This window comes from Thermobia domestica, chromosome 12 (assembly GCF_964235325.1).
Source record: "Thermobia domestica chromosome 12, izTheDome1.hap1.1, whole genome shotgun sequence".
NCBI lineage: Eukaryota > Metazoa > Arthropoda > Insecta > Zygentoma > Lepismatidae > Thermobia > Thermobia domestica.
In genome coordinates, this window is record NC_137465.1 from 9,177,527 (window position 1) to 9,194,493 (window position 16,967).

At 34.7% G+C, this 16,967-nt stretch overlaps 1 protein-coding gene across 2 annotated transcripts in view; it reads left to right on the forward strand.

Annotated features, from left to right (window-relative positions):
- The window catches only part of LOC145666320 (DNA-dependent protein kinase catalytic subunit-like), a 289,438-nt gene that overhangs the window by 99,863 nt on the left and 172,608 nt on the right, over window positions 1–16,967 (forward strand). For both annotated transcript variants that reach the window (XM_081733421.1, XM_081733422.1), the window contains 4 exons: window positions 832–1,079; window positions 6,635–6,907; window positions 9,586–9,816; window positions 15,840–16,674. In XM_081733421.1, the coding sequence (XP_081589547.1) occupies window positions 832–1,079; window positions 6,635–6,907; window positions 9,586–9,816; window positions 15,840–16,674 (1,587 nt within the window). The remainder of the gene's footprint in view (window positions 1–831; window positions 1,080–6,634; window positions 6,908–9,585; window positions 9,817–15,839; window positions 16,675–16,967) is intronic.

Here is a 16,967-nt window from a genome sequence, read left to right on the forward strand (position 1 = left end):
ACATTGCGTTCGTAAAATTGGACCCAAGTTGTTGAACAGCCTTCCAAAATTGGGTTCACCGAATTCGCTCGTGTGCACGCAGTCGAATAATATTAATTCAAAACATAATGCCATCAACTATTCGTCAAAATGAAATAAAATCTTGTGCTTTTTTCTGACATAGTTGACTTTTATTGCATTGTCAAATTATTTCATTTTTACTGGAAAACCTTTTACAAATTAAGTTTTTAAATTTAGTATGGATGTTTTCAATGAACTTAAATTTGTTACTAAATTATCTATGCCTCTCTCTCTCTCTCTCTCTCTCTCTCTCTCTCTCTCTCTCTCTCTCTCTCTCGCCCTCTCTCTCTGTTATTTGCGAATTTTTCAATTTTGAATTCTCCATTCGATAGAGCATCAAAAACAGTATCTAAGGAAGTAATAAAATTTTTCGTGTCACTCTTACCGTTCCCGAGATATTGGCCCAAAAAAGTTCCGATTTCGGGTGATTTAAGGAGCCATATCTCGGGAACCGTAAGTCATACAGAGATGATATTGGTGCCCATCAATACCTAAGAGGATGGTAAACATTTTGGTACAAATAGTGACCGGTGGCCACTGGTTATATTTATATTTTTAGTATACATACGGTGATGAAAAGTGACAGCTCAATGTAGCTAATTGAATAGGTCTGCTAATACGCAGTTTCAAAATATGCAAGTGTATTATCTATTGAATTGAATCAAATAAATATATTATACAATTTCATATAAATTTCTAAAAAATTATTTCTTTTTAAGATGGTTCTGGCAATTCCCTTGAAGCATTCTCATCTGGTTTTCTTCTTTACAGACGGAGCAGCTGGTACAGTTGGTGTCTGATAAGACAGAATTGAAATATCCAGGAACACTGATAACTGTTACTCACGGGGATCATATGTTCAGGACGTTCAGAAAGACAATATCGGTGTATTTACTGAAGAAACCAGATACTACATTTCCCCTTTTACTGAAGCAAGTTGTTGACGGCCACAGTGAGCAGCTGCATACAATTTTATCTCTGGTACAGCTTTTGAGTAAAGATAAAGAACTGCGAAAAAGGTACGTTGACTAGCGCCAGGTACAAGTGCTCAGTTATTTAAAAAAATGCATTCGCAAACCATCATTCATCTCTGTTAATTTCTGTTATTCATCTACTAATAGACGATATCAAATTCATCATCTTCATATGGAACAATAGACTTACTTTTGTACCTATGTATTTCTTCTGATTATTGGTTTAACTCGCTGAACCTGCGCTCTCTACACAGTGCATCATTCACATATGAACATGAATATCCTTATCATTCTTCACATCTGTACATGTCCCTTTACAGACACAAGTGAAGGACGTCTTGATAAAAATCGGCAAAGAATATCACAAAGGGAAATTTTTTTCGATTATTTTTTTCAATATCTCGCACCGTTTGCAAGATTTGATCCTACTTCCGGTTGGAATTTCTAATTCATGTATGATCAGTGTTTTCTTTCTTCTTGCATGCAGTATGTAATAAGCAAATATATTACATACACACAATTAATTATAATGTCAGTCATATATATATAGTGTTCATTGGGCAAAATACGCCAAGCAATAAAAATTCATCCTAGACTGGAGAAATCGTTATCCTTCGTTTTTCATTATCATTTGACCATGAAACAAACGCCGGAGAGATATACTAACCCCGTATACAAATGTGTGGTGTTGGAATGTATAACTCGTAGGATATGATGCTTTACTCTTTAAAAATTCAATTCGTCCAGTGTACCACTAAAAAATCTAATAAACAAATAATTACCATTATTTTAAATATTCAATTAGAACCGAACAATGTACACAAAATTTACAATCGATCAGTGAAAATGGCATCTTTCTAGAGCTTATGGTTTCTGAGATCATTGTCAAAAGAATTGGCCACAAACCTATAAACTCTTCTTAAGCACAAAGATATAAACATAGCCTTTTAATATATAGATATTTTCAATATTTCGTCCCTTACGAGGGTCGTGATCAGGAACATTTTATATCTGCTTGCTGGAAACTCACTGTTTTCCCATCTTGTGTTGTTTTGCACTATCTTGTAAAAGAAAATGAACCCAAAGAGTTTCAAGAAAAGCGTATTTGACCTTTAACACTTATGTATTTATTATTGTATCCGTCTGTCAGCAAATTGAAAACAAGACAGTTCTTAGTAACGGTTTTTGTGTGTTAACAAAGTATGTGTAGCGTCTTGTATTTTTCGAATCTTACAAAGATACATAATATTTATTATTACAATGAGGAAACCATTATAACATTTTCTAAAATGGGCGAGTCGCTAGTTGCTTAAAGATACTTCCGCATTGTGTGATTACAGATTTCGAAATACCGTAAACCTTAAATTCCTAAATTCAGAGTGTCTGTCTGTCACGAAAAAGTCACAAAATCAACAAACAGTCATGAAAGTCACGAAAAAGTCACTAAATTTAGCTTTTGGGTCACGATTTTTTTTGTAACTATACAAATGTAAGTACAAATTGGAAAGTTTTGTTCTATAAAACGTCAAAATTCACCACCAAAAATGTCTATATCCGGCTTTAGACGGTATCAAATCGCAAGCAAAGTACGTTTCTATCGCATGGATGAAAATTTGGCCTAATTCGCACCCAAATTCGCTCTTCAAAATGTTAGGAAATTTTATGATTTGGTAAAGAAAAAGTCACGAAATTTGATTTTGGAATTTTAGTAGACACCCTGTGAATTGAAAAAGCTGTAATATTATGTAAATCATTATATTCTTGTAGTATTGTTTTGGCTTTTTTTTTTCTTTCTTGTGGATTGCGACATTTAAAATTTCCTTTATTTGCTAATTTTTACTTTTGTTCACGTTTATTAGTACGTGATAAAGTTAGACGTACTAGAAATTGACAAAATATTGTGAAAAGCATTATTGTCAAGGAGGAAAATCGCTGATCAAAAATATTCATAATCTGCCTACAAAAATTAAATGGTATTCCTCTAATCCTGTTTTCATGTACTGTCAAAAATCTTATACATGCAGAAGGTTGTTTCGGATACATACGAACATGTTCGATTCGCCGTGAAGTATAGTAAAGGGTCACGTGTTGTTCATTAATCTGCAGCTTTTTCTGTCAAGACCAGAAGTGAAGTGCGTGAAGCGGTGAAATGCCACCGAAACTGAACCGCTGTTGGAATATTATCATGGCCTTTTTCCCTTTCACTTTCGATAGGATTGTTAAGCAATGTATACTTCACATGAAAAGTGTAACTATCTGAATAACTACCTAGGTATGTTCACGATACCGTAGTGATCCGTTATCCAGCAAGTAGCCATGGGCACCCGTGAAGTGAATTCCAGAGAAAATAACGAATGAAATGCTGCATAATGGGTTATCACGAACCCCCACACACACAAGAGGATCACTTGAAGATCCATGTGTATAGCCAACAGAAGTCCCCATCAACATCTGAGGCTGCACGAGCTCAATTGCCGAACACCTTATGAACAGTACTTCGCATATGACAAGTAGAAATATGTGGTCACATCAAGCGAGGCGTACATTTATCTACAGTGGTCAAGCAGAATCCATTACCCTTCCGCCCTAGCAAAGCAATGGACTGTGGCGTCTTCGTTCGTTACTACGGATCAGCTTTCCTAAAGGAGCTTACGATTATTGTAAGATTTGAGTATATTGGGAAGTTAGTGATCCTTAAGTTTTACAAAAGTTTAAAGTTGAATGCCGCATGTTTCCAACCAACTTTTATAACTCCGTTTGATATCATATGTTCATAGAAGACACCGCAAATGTTCACATTCACATTAATATAGCAGCAAGCCGCTGTTCGAACATCCTTCCTCTTTTGCTACCAAGTAAAGCTCAAAACATTCCGTTATTCTGTTTATTAACATTTCACTGAAGAACCTTGATATTAATCCGATGGATTTTTGAGCTTTTAGACTTTTAGAACAAAGTCCCAGACATCAATTATCCCAACTATTCTAAGAAATTTGCAGAAAGAGATGGAAGATGAATACCGGCGTAGGTATTCTCCAGCTCAGCCTTGTACAGTGGAAATAGCTATGTTGAGTAATTATTCACAACGTTGATTGCCCAATCAAACAACTACCGGTGGCTAAATGATATTTCGTGCGGTAGGTACAATGTCAGACTTGTTCGTATGTATTCAGGATAATCTTACGTATAGTAAGAATTTGGTTATTCGATCAGAACATACAGAATTAATATATTGATATTTCCTTTTCATGTGAAGTATACGAAGCAATCGGTGAATGTAAGAAGTGTTATATTACCATGCCAAAATGTGATGTTTGAACTATGATTATTGAACTCTCAGAAAGAAAACATTTAAGTTCAAACCATAATTTTGCACGAGTCAGAATCCTGCCTGCCCGCTGGTCTAGTGTCTAACAGGCACTCCTTTGACTCACGGGATCCCGGGTTCGATTCCCGGGGGAGAGAGCATTGAAATTTTGAACGCATTACGATGGTTCGGGTGCTCTTTTAAATTGTAGCCTCGGTTCTGAAAGACACGTTAAACTCCAATGCAATCAACCAAGTCGGGAGCTTATACTCTTCCAAAAAGTAACACAGATGGATATTTTATTAAAACAAAAAATCCAAAATTAAAATCTGATCAAGGAAATTTAGATACCATTATTGAATAGCTTAAAATTTCAACATAGAAGATACAAAAAGAAAAAAGAACTATTTGATGGAACACAAAGTATCTAACTGTTATCTTTGTTTGCCATGTAATTATGAACATATTGTGCCGATGCTGTGTCATCAGTTATAGCTCAGAATACGTAATAAATAAATGCAACCAAATGGGGATGGAACTGATGCACAACACGGTACTTAACTGTAAAATTGTGGTTGAATAAATAAAATTCAAATGTTTCTAATTTAGAAAATGACTAGTTGGGGAAAAGGGTGAGAGAAAGAGAAAGGTTGTAATTAAAGAATAGGAATGAGCACTAGCCTGATGTATCCAATGAAGCTGGCGTCATCCTGGTCATCTGGAATGAATATCTGGAGAAGTCTGGATTAGCTGGTGACAGTCAACATCTGGATCTTAATTCTGTTGAACTGCAAGGGGCGTCGATAATGCGTCTTTGCGATGTTTCCTCCTACACCTTCATTCTACTACTCTGGTGACAAAGGTGTCTGCGGCGATGAACCGTCAGAATGGTACTCTTTGTCTTGTGGAGTCGGTGGTCCTCCAATGGTGGGATCCGCTTCTCTCTGATGATCCTGCACCTGTCCCAATCGTGTGTTGAATACCACTTGTTGTTCTGTTCCTCGTGGTTTTGATCAATTCAAGAATGATGACCTAATCGGGAAGTATCAGGCTGTGCTCGAAGGTATGCGGAAAGGAAAGAAGGAAGCTAGTCGAGTTTATTTAACAAATGTGCATTTACAACATGTGTCTGAGAATGTACACTTCTAAACAAAGTTTTCTTTCAAAGTTTTCAAAAGTTCATGCTTCTTTATATCCAATACATAGTTACTTCATTTCCAATAGACAGATACTTCACAATATCACTCAAGATTTTTCATCTTTTAACGGTGATTATTTTTTTTTTAAGGAAGGAAGGAAGCAAAAATAAAACTTTGATCTCTAAATTCTTTAGAGCCGCATCATACTTTGTGAATTAAGCTGCAAATTCAATTATTGAAGAAATAGTTACTGTAAACAAAAACATAAGTAAGATTAGAATTTATTAATGTTAATATTAATAATTAGAATTTATTAATTATCTATTATGAATTAATAGATTAATTCGCATCTTAAAATAACTGACTTTATTGATTATCTATATATTAAAATTCTAGAAAAGTTTATAGGTTTGTGTACGTTTATATGTTTGTGGCCAAGCCTTTCGACAGTGAGTTCTTGGGAACCATAGGCTCTAGAAAGATGCCGATTTCACTGATAGATTGCAAATTTTATGTAGATTGTTCAGTTCTAATTGAATATTTAAAAAAATGGTCGTTATTTCTTTATTATATTTTTTAATGATACACTGTGGAAGTGTTGATATTTTCTATAAAAAGTAAAGCATCATATCCTACGAGTTACACATTACAACACCACATAATTGTGTATAGGGGTTCTGTATCTTTCAGGCGTTTGTTTCATGGCCAAATGACAATGAAAAACGAAGGATAACCATTTCTCCAATCTAAGATGAATCTTTATTGTTTGGAGTGTTTTGTCCAACGGACACCATAAATTACTGACATTATAATTAATTATGTATGTAATGTATTTTCTTATTACATATTGCATGCAAGAAGAAAAAAAGCACTGATCATACATGAATTAGAAATTCCAACCGGAAGTAGGCTCAAATCTTGCAAACTGTGCGAGATATTGAAAAAAGTAATCGAAAAAATATTCCCTTTATGATACTCTTTGCCGATTTTTATCAAGACGTTCTTCACTTGTGTCTGTAAAAGGACATGTACAAATGTTGTGAGAAAAGACAAGGAGATTCATATTCATATGTGAATGATACGTTGTGTAGAGAGCGCAGGTTGGGCTAGTACTATATATAAAGCAATAAGTAATAGTATTGTGTGTTTTTCAGGCAAAGTGAACCAGTGATCCATAGTATATTTAGTCATTGGAGTGAGTTGATACAGTGGAGTAGTAAATCAGAGGACAAACAGGATCGATTAATAGGCCTTGTGTCACATCTAGTGTTTCTGAGAGCAGATGCCATTGAAAAGCAAGATGTTGTTAAGAAATGGATAATGGAAATAATTGGGAGCAGTCAATATGAGATTGAACTGAAACAAAAGTTTCTTGCACTTCTGCCTTGTCTTACCAATAAAGACGAGGATCAAAATCCAGCATTAGAGTAAGTATTATTTTAAAAAATGTGTATTTGTAATAAATACATTTAGTTTGGCTATAGTCGATTAGAAAAGTTGTGCCCGAAACGAATGATCGGGTGCAAATATTTGTGAACCTCATAAATGTCAGACATGTAAGAATCCAGCAGATAAAAAGGGTCTGCATGGACACTCTTGCATAAAAGTACAGCCCCGACACTTAAGTATCAATGACATTATAATGAAAGAACTCGTTTCAGCAGACATAACAGGAACAAGGGAGCCAAATGCATGTAGTAGAATATACAATAAAAGATCAGATGGGATATCCTTGATACTTTGGAAGGGAGTCAAATCATTAATTTAGGATTGTACATACGTAGACACTTTCGCTCCTTCCAATCTCCCTTTCTCTCAATCCAAGTGGGCAGTGTAGCCAGTTGAAAATGAACAGAAAAAAGAAGCAAATATAGTAACCTAACAGACAAGTACAATTTGTAACCATTACCATTGAATCCAGTGGATCATGGGGGCAAAGAAGGCCTCAACTTTATAAAGGAAATAGGTAAACGCATTACATATGTATCCGGTGATGCTAGAGCAAGCACCTTCCTAATTCAAAGAATAAGTATAGCAGTACAAGAGGTAACGTAACCTCTATATTGGGAACTATACCACAAGTAAATATCTGTTTGAGATTTTCCTGTTTTAAGACTGTGTAATGTAAATTATTCTCTTGGCAATGGAAGAATCGCTTCTTTGCAAAATGGATAATCCAGCTGTTTTGGCCCGAGTAATACACATCCTTGAACGAACAGGATCCCAGGAACAATGCACCCAGTTTTCGCAACTAGGTCAGGAGAATAGAAAGAGGAAGATAACATTTATATATATTAATGAAAGGATGATTTTTCCCCACTAGAATCCTTTATAGATGCGAATTCTATAACACACAAAGAGTGAAAAAGCCATCAACTTGGACCGTGACTCGAACCCGGAATCTCCGCCATAACGGGTCGATGCGTCCTGGGTTCGAGTCTCGGTCCAGTCGATCGCTTTTTTGCTCTTTGTTTGTTACGGAAGTTAACCTTTGCTGGTCATTGGAGCGAGAAAGAAAATAGTTTCTAATCCTATTTATGATACTGATGAAGTTACATAGACAAACCTAAAGAGTGTGTGGTATTTAGTAAAAAGAAAAGAAAAAAGTGCTGAACTTTCAATCCTTCACGCAGGAAAACATTTACAAGAATAAGAAGACTTTCTTGTTTGGGTTCACCAATTTTTTGAAGACACAATTAATATTTTCTTAAACTATGAAATCTTTTATAACTATTTTTGAAAATATATATTTGTAGATTAACAATTATGTACCTAGGTAATAAATAAATTTTATTTTAGAAGTGCATATTGTAATAAATCTATGAAATTCGATATAATTAAGAAAACGGTTAAATTTTATGAATTTGAATGAAACTGTGAATTGCAACAAATTTTGATTGTCTCATTCTGAAATGTAAAATTATAAAAATGTAATATTTGAACTTACACTTTAATAATTGTACAAGAATTTCCCAAATTAGTAAAATTCTTATGATGAACGCAGCCAGTATGTTCGAAGTTAATTGCAGATTTCTCCCTGCGCGTTATGTGGAATATATGATCAGTTTTTATTTCAGGAGTACAGTTTTGTCTTCTTTTTCTTTCTTTTTTTTTAATGAAACTAAGTTTTTATTTTGTTTACACATACAAGTCAGTGAATATTTTTACATAACGACTGTGAAATGGTGGGAGAGTTCCTTAATATTTTTTGGAAGAAAATTCCTCTTCCTACTTATAGCTTACTGGGGGGTAAATAATGTGACACTATTGCCAGAAGTTCGCAAATTAGTAATTACAGTAATTTCTATGTAATTGATACGTATTTCATGTTTAATTAATGAGTGAACTAATAGTTAGCAGTTACCCTAATCTTACTACATAGTTAAGTAATTAGATATGTTTAAATATGTGACCTCTGTATGTCGAAACATTTTACTGCCAAGACATCTTCTTTTGTCTCCCCGCTTCTTCACTATTATGGTTTCGCACTCTGATCGAAACGTTAGCTCAATGATGTTCAATATTTTTTACATTACAAGATGTCATGTGATTTCAAATCAATTCTTTGAACACCATTGATAATGATGGAGGTGGTAAGGGTCACGGTGGCTCAGTGGCAGAGCGCTTACCGCTGGTGCGTGGGGTTCCTAGTTCAATCCCTGGTGGACAACATCGTGTCCGTGTGTTTGTCTAGGGTACTCCCTATTTCCTCCTACATTCTCATTTTACCAATTCTTCCATCATTCACTTGCCTTAATCATCGTCTCGCTTAGCCTAATGGGCATAATCGTGGGACATTAAACTAAAAGATATAATGACGGAGGCTATACATCCAAACTCTATGATATTTATAAATAAACAAATAACACTTAAAAATCTGAGAAATTATTATGTTCTCGGTCTATCTAAAACAACGAAAAGCTAAGAACAAAAGTCTTAAAATTACATTTTAGCATAATATTTCTGAACGTCATTGCTTAAAACCTATCTGTCAGATCTCATAAAATTTTCACTTTCTAGATAAGTTTTTGGTTATTGTTTTCGTATGTCTGATCCATGGAGTTTATTTATTTATTTTGTTTTATTTTTATCGTTATTTTTAAAGGGAAACTTTGATGAAATTGAAAAGTCAGCATTTTCCATTAACATCGCATGAGTTGCCACCATTGTGTTGGCAGTATATTGAATATGAGAATGCATTTAAAAAGATCTTAGATTCAATGACACTGTCGGGAAGTAGAATTTTGCTTCAGTTTACTACGTCTGTTATGGTTACTGAGAACGAACATACGCTAGAGAAGAAAATTCAACAAAACTTCAGTGACTTCATGAAAAGGTAAGGTTTCTTCTTTTTTTTAACAAAAAAAAAAAAAAAATGCATTCTATGTATCCTTTTGTCATATACTTGGCACAGTAATTGTTATTTATAACATACACATTTGTAGGTAAAGAGAATAATAACACTAGTTAACAAAGGTTTTGTTACATAAAAGGAAATACCTGTTCTTAAAGGAACGTTTTGCGCTGAATTCGAATATGCACTCGGTTTTTCTCCATCACGTACAATTTTCCCGTAAAAGAGGGATTTTCGGGAAAATCCCTCAAAAATTTCCCTTTTCGTTTATTTTACACCCCAAGATCTTGTCCCCTTGCATATATTAACATAGAAATTATACCTAAGTATACTTTGATTCATATTTAACAAACCCTCCAAGTTTCGTAATAATCGCTTTATTCTTTCTAGAGAAATAAATATGTTTGTATGTATACTGTGTGTACTGTTTATTGCACCTTATAGTAATGCTTTCAGATCTCTTAAGTTGAGGTAAAACGTTTTGCTTTATTACCACAAACACATATATAAAATATAATACAATATAATTTACAAGTGTGACAATTTACAATAAACAATAATACAAATGTACCAAAAGGTCATGAAAAGACAATCAAAACTATCACAATATATGAAACTTCCATTGGGTTACAAAAACGTACATTACTTCCTTCTTTTGTAAGAAATGTTGCATTCTCTAACAAGACCCCAACAATAGTCCCCCATCATTGAAGGATCCCATCGTCCCTGGTACCTTTTCTCCATTACCATTATATCTTGGTGGAATCTTTCCCCCTGTTCGTCGCTGAGAGCACCTAGGTTAGCAGGAAAGAAGCTGAGGTGGGAGTGCAAAAAGTGGATTTTTAAAGACATCCTACAACCCAACTCTTTGTATTTCTGTATCATGTCCTGTACGATTTCTGTGTAACTCTCAGCTTTGTTATTGCCCAGAAAGTTGCGCACAACACACTTAAATGCTGTCCAGGCAGCTAGCTCAGCACTGTTTAACTTGCTGTCAAAGCTATCATCAAGCATTAATTTCCTAATTTGGGGACCAATAAACACTCCCGCTGAAATCTTAGCATCACTCAGGTTAGGGAACTTATCTCGCAAATACTTGAAACCTTCACCAGATGTGTCCATGGCTTTGACAAAGTTTTTCATAAGTCCTAACTTGATATGAAGTGGCGGTAGTAATATCTTATTAGGATCTACCAAAGGAGCGTATTTGACGTTGCATTCTCCAGGTACGTAATTCACTCTAGGTTCCCATTCCTTCACTTCATAATGTTTGTCATCAGCTCGGCTATCCCATAAACATAAAAAACATTGGTACTTCGTGTAACCGAACTGCAGTCCTAATAAAATACCAACTACCTTGAGATCACAACATATTTGCCAACAATGGTCCTTGTAATTTATAAGATTTAGCAAAGTTGACATGGTGTCATAGGATTCCTTAATCTTCACTGAGTGCGCAAGTGGTATAGAAGGATTTTTATTTCCATTATGTAAAAGGACAGCTTTAAGGCTGACCTTTGACGCGTCGATAAATAACCTCCATTCTTCTGGAACGTAAGGAATTCCTAGCTCCGCCATCAACCCATTTATATCCGTACATACGCACACATTATCTTGCATTGAGAAATAGCTTGAAAATTGAACATGCCTTTTCCTGTACACTGATATGTTCGTTTCTGCATCCAATAAGTATTCCATTCTTTCTTTCTTTTGCATTCTGTTACATTTGATAACAAATATTGATAACCATTTCATGAACAAAACGAAAAAACTTGGAGAATTGTATCTATATGTATTAAGATATACTGTACGTTTAAAAAAAATATACGTTGGAAGTACATTCTATTTTTATACACGTTTCATATTTACAATAGTCAACAATACAAGTGTGTTGTTGACTATTGTAAATATTCATTTTTATGTCTGTGTTTGTAGTAATAAAGCAAATCGTTTTTACCCCAACTCAGGAGATCTGAAAGCATTACTATCAGGTGCAATAAACAGTGCACACAGTATACATACAAATATATTTATTTCTGTAGAAAGAACAAAGCGATTTTTACGAAACTTTTAGGGTTTATTAAATATAAATCAAGGTATACTTAGGTATAATTTCTATGTTACTATATGTAAGGGGACAGGAGCTAGGGGAATAAAATATCTGAAAAAGGGAAATTTTTGAGGGAATTTCCCGAAAATCCCTCTGTTACGGGAAAACTGTACGTGATGGAGAGAAACCGAGTGCATATTCGAATTCAGCGCAAAAAGTTCCTTTAAGATCAGGTTATTTTTCTCATGTAACAAACAAAAAGTTTAAATTTGTTAACTAGTGTAATAATATACAACCTCGTGTAATATATGCGGTTTTATAATATTGATGATGATTTGTTATATAAAACTGTCCGATAAAGTATATTTTCGGTAAGTAGGGGAGTTTTCTTTACATTAGCAGTTCCTTCCTTTAACATTTGTGTGTATTTTTATTTATAAGTTTTGTTGTGTACAATCTTTAAAGCTAGTGAAAGATTTCGTGGTGCAACCTAAAACTATCACTCCAGTTCATTCACGTATGATTCGTATATTTCAATTTGATATCAAGTGTTTTAATTCACTATAAGGAATTATATACCTTAAGAAAGAACTATATTTCAAATCAATATATTTTAAATTCTATTTATTTTTCACCACAACTTGTAAGTATATATTCGTACATAATGGCGTCCTACCTTCTTCTATATCTTAAAATAATAATAATAATAATAATAATAATAATAATAATAATTTTCATCGTTGCCAGTAGCAGAAAATGCACTATATCGTTGTATATAATAGCTCCCGAATTATACTTAAATTATTTACAATGTAAGGAAGAATCCTTTACCGTAATCACAATTGTTATAAATCGTCATATTACCAAACACTGTGCTTGTGGGTTTTCTCGGGGTTCTCCCGTTTCCTCCCACTTTCTTCATTCCACCATTTCATTCATTTCTCATCACCGTCGTCTCCTTTAGCCTAACCGGCATAATCGTGGGACGTAAAACTAAAGATTTCATTTTTTTTTGCCATATTACTTTTTGAATTGCTCTCGTATATAACAAAGTAAAATTAAATCGAAGAATAAAAAATAAATCCTTTATAAACCTAAAAATTGTTACTTTGATACTGTACGAGTAATGTGCCTCCTATTAAAATGAAATTGATACAAAAATACCCTTTAAGCTCTTTACTGTGATACTAGCAAGACGACAGTCCATAGTATGATTATGGTTGATGAGATATTTAGTATTCCGTATGTTCTGGGACTAATTAGTTTTTTTTTAAGGTTTTGACCTGAAATTGTTTTTCCACGTTTCTCGATCTTCAGCTTTTTTTTTTTTTTTAACCCTTTATTTTCTTCTATTCTTCAAACCATCGATCAGTAGTGTTCTTCTTTCCATTCCTTGCTTTCCTTCTATGACGGTATGAGATTAGATATGGCCTAAGATTATCATTAATTTTTTTAGATTAGGATTAGGAAGTATATTTCTTTGTTTTCGGCAACTATGGTCATGTTACCCCTCTTCGATCATATTATCCGAGGAAAGGGAAGGAAAGGAAAAAAGCAACCTGGGACCTATATGCTAGATACCATCCCGGTATTACCTAGTGTGAATGAGGAAAGCTCAGGCAAATCTCACTCAGGATGGCTGGTCGACATTTTTTTTTTCGATCGAATGTCCCTACCAGGAATCGAATTCAGGACTACTCGCACCAAGGACGAATGTTAGGAATACGCTACGAAGGGCCACTACTGTTGAATTTTAATTTCTGCTTAACTAAAATATTGTCCAATGATAATAGAAATTATTAATGGATCACAACGAGCTGAACAAAATAAAATACCTGAAGGTAAATTCATTTTTGTTTCACAATCTGAAGTGAGATTTTATATCTTCACATTAGGGGCGGATCCAGGACGGACTTCCGGGGGGGAGCAGTGGGTTGTAATACTCCTACTTAGAGCTACTTTTAAGAGCGTCAAAAGATAAACTATAAATTTTATTTATATATAAAATTAAAAAGTTTCCTCTTCTGGGGGGGGGATCGCCCCCCTCCCCCTGGATCTGCCCCTGCTTCACATGCAGACCTAGGTTCCAGTCGTCTTTACCACGAAAAATTGGAATTAATAAAGCTTGTGTTTTACTTATTGCTAAACAACACGGGAAATAGAGAGTGGATTTCTAATAGTAACTGGCAAAAATTAAAAGTGATGCCCTTGATGCCATTAAAAAAAATAAATAAAAAAATAAAAAAAAAAGTGGTGACAATATGATTATAACAGCTTTTGTTTTATTCTATTCATTAATTTCCTTATAAAAACTTTCTTAGTGCATTCCAAAATACGTCATAGGTTTTAAATGCTGGTGTATTGAAGGAAAAGGAAAGTGTTGAAAAATTACGTAACTGGGGAAAATTTGAAACTTGGGGCAAATGAGACGAAATACCTTCTATGAATTACAGATGAGATAGTTAACAATATATGACAACATGCATGATTGAATCACAAAGTGTTTTGATTGATTGATTTGAATTAAGCTTTCTTTTTAGCAGCGAGGCCATATGAGACATGGACCAGCAACTTAGTATGGGTTCCACACCACATGGGTTCCCACTGGGAATCGAACTCGGGTCCTCCTCCGCGCCAGCTACAAAATGTTGTTTCTACATGACGGTTGATTCTTCTGGTACGCATCTAATATAATTAGGCACTCGAACGTTGACACTTTTCTTTGTAAGCTTAAACATTTCACGACAAGGAAACAGTTTTTGAAATAATTTAGCTTGTACACACGGAAAAGAAAGTGTTTGACAGTTGACAAATTTTCCTTTGCTAATAACTCGAGAACAAACGAATGAATTCGGATCTTTTTGTTGTTATCCTTAGAATAATTATAATTTGATAACTTGCCAAAACCAGTACTCTAAGAGGTTAAGTTGTTGTTGAGTTATTAGGAAAAAAAATTTTGCCAATTGAAGAATACTTTCTTTCATGACTGTACATGCGTACTTAACAGAATTTCTTGTAAATGCTAATAATCTTTAATACCAATATATATTAAATTGAATTGAATAATTTAAAATAATGTAGAATTAAAATTTATCCTTCTCATTACTTACATAAAACTTACCAAACCCTTAATCCGTTTCTAGCTAAGAGGCTCGGAAAAAGGTTGTAGCAGTGATCATCGAGGATTCGGCAATTGTACCAGGGCTGTCGAGAAAGTGCCAGACGTTTAGGCGTATAGCGGCAGTTAACTAGTCTAAAGTCGCCATCTTGGTGTCAGAACGTTGCCACATTCAGTACGCAGCTAGCTGTGGTAGAGTGAGGACTGTGCCGTTCTTACTGTACTTTTTGTGACGTGTTATAATGTGCGCCGCAATAGAAAATCCCGCCTCTTGTGAGGTGTGTAAAACACTGAAATAGTTAAGGCGCGCGATTCAAAAGAAGCACCGGGGAGAAATTAGCGCAAAGGTGTTTTTTCACAACACATGTCCATACACGTCCAAGCCTACTCGAAAGCTCTTAGATGATTTTGGAAGGGAGATGTTCGATCACGCATCATACAGCCCGGATTTGGGGCCGAGCGACTACCACCTCTTCCCAGCTATGAAGACATAGCTTGCTACAACGCTCTGATACTGACACCGAACTGCATGCCAGTCTAAGCCAGTGGTTGAAATCACAAGCGGCAGATTTCTACCGCGACGGTATTTAAAAACTTGTGCCACGCTATAATAAGTGCCTTAATTGCATGGCGATTATGTGGAAAAATAGCTTACGAGTGTACCTTTCAAATGTATATAATACAATTTGGCTTGTTCATTCTGTTACTTTTTTTTTTTTTTTTTTTTTTACTTCAAAACAGTTTCTTTTTGGATATACCTCGTATAAAAATAAATAAATAGAAATTACTACTGATTTTACTGAAGTATAATTATTGACTTCTATTGTTTTATTTCAGCTTGACCAGAGACTGCCAACTGAAGGCTATCAAAACTGTGTATGAAATGTTCCTTGATGAAAAGTACAGTCCATCAGCTCGTTTGCAAATTGTACAGCGAGTTGTCGCCATGCTCTTACGTTATGCAGATCTCAGCGTTGTTGAAAACTTTTTCGGAGGTGTGATAAAATCATTAGTAAAACTATTGGATGCTGGCGGTTCATTTGAAAGGAGAAATGAGTTCAAACTTGAACATCAGCTTGTATCCAGCGTTGGAGGTTTCCATTTAATAGAAATTTTGTTTTCAAGTGTTCCGAGAGAGAAAATTACCTCAGAATCAAGCAGCAAAATTTTACAAGGTTTCGGATCGAATGATCTCATTAAACGTTTGTCCGAAATAGCCAAGAAGCAACTGCATCAAACTATTCCCATTCAAGATAGTAATCACGAGTTAAAAGAAGTTTGCAGGAAATTGTATTGTTCGGTATATAATGCTTTTGTTGCAATTGTAAGTAACGTAAAAGATGAAGAAAAGTTTTATTTTGGCTTCCTATTTAACAATATTCCATGGGATAAATTTTTTGATCTGAACAGTAACTACGTGTTCCCAGTTCTTCTTCAGAAAGTTCCGGAACGAAGGAAAAAATTTGTTCTTATTCGAAAAGGAGCACGTGAGGCACAACGGGAGAGGGGTGATGCAGTTGGTCCGACTCCACACTATATTCCTACCCAGTATCTGTTTAAAAGCACGCTAGAAGAAGATATCACGCAATTTGACTTCAGTACTAGCGTTGTAAATAAAGTGTTTGTGAAAGATGACGCTGCAGCAGCAAATGCTAGTGAAAAATCGGTAGAGGTAAGTTTTTTTTTTTTAACTATTGAAGGAACTAAACTTACGCGTAATCATAAGTACTAATTAAACTCAGCATTGTATCTAAATATTTATTAATGCGGAAATTTTCATAGACTTATCACCACCTTCGTCAGCGACTTATTTATTTACAGTCCTTCCTGCTGGTGTAATGGCTAGCGCGTGTGTCATTGATGCGTGTAGACTCGGGTTGGATTCGTGATAGGAAGGAGGGACAAACTAATAATTTCACAGTCATTAAGTTTTATTAATTATTTGTGTTTAATCCTAGAGGGCAT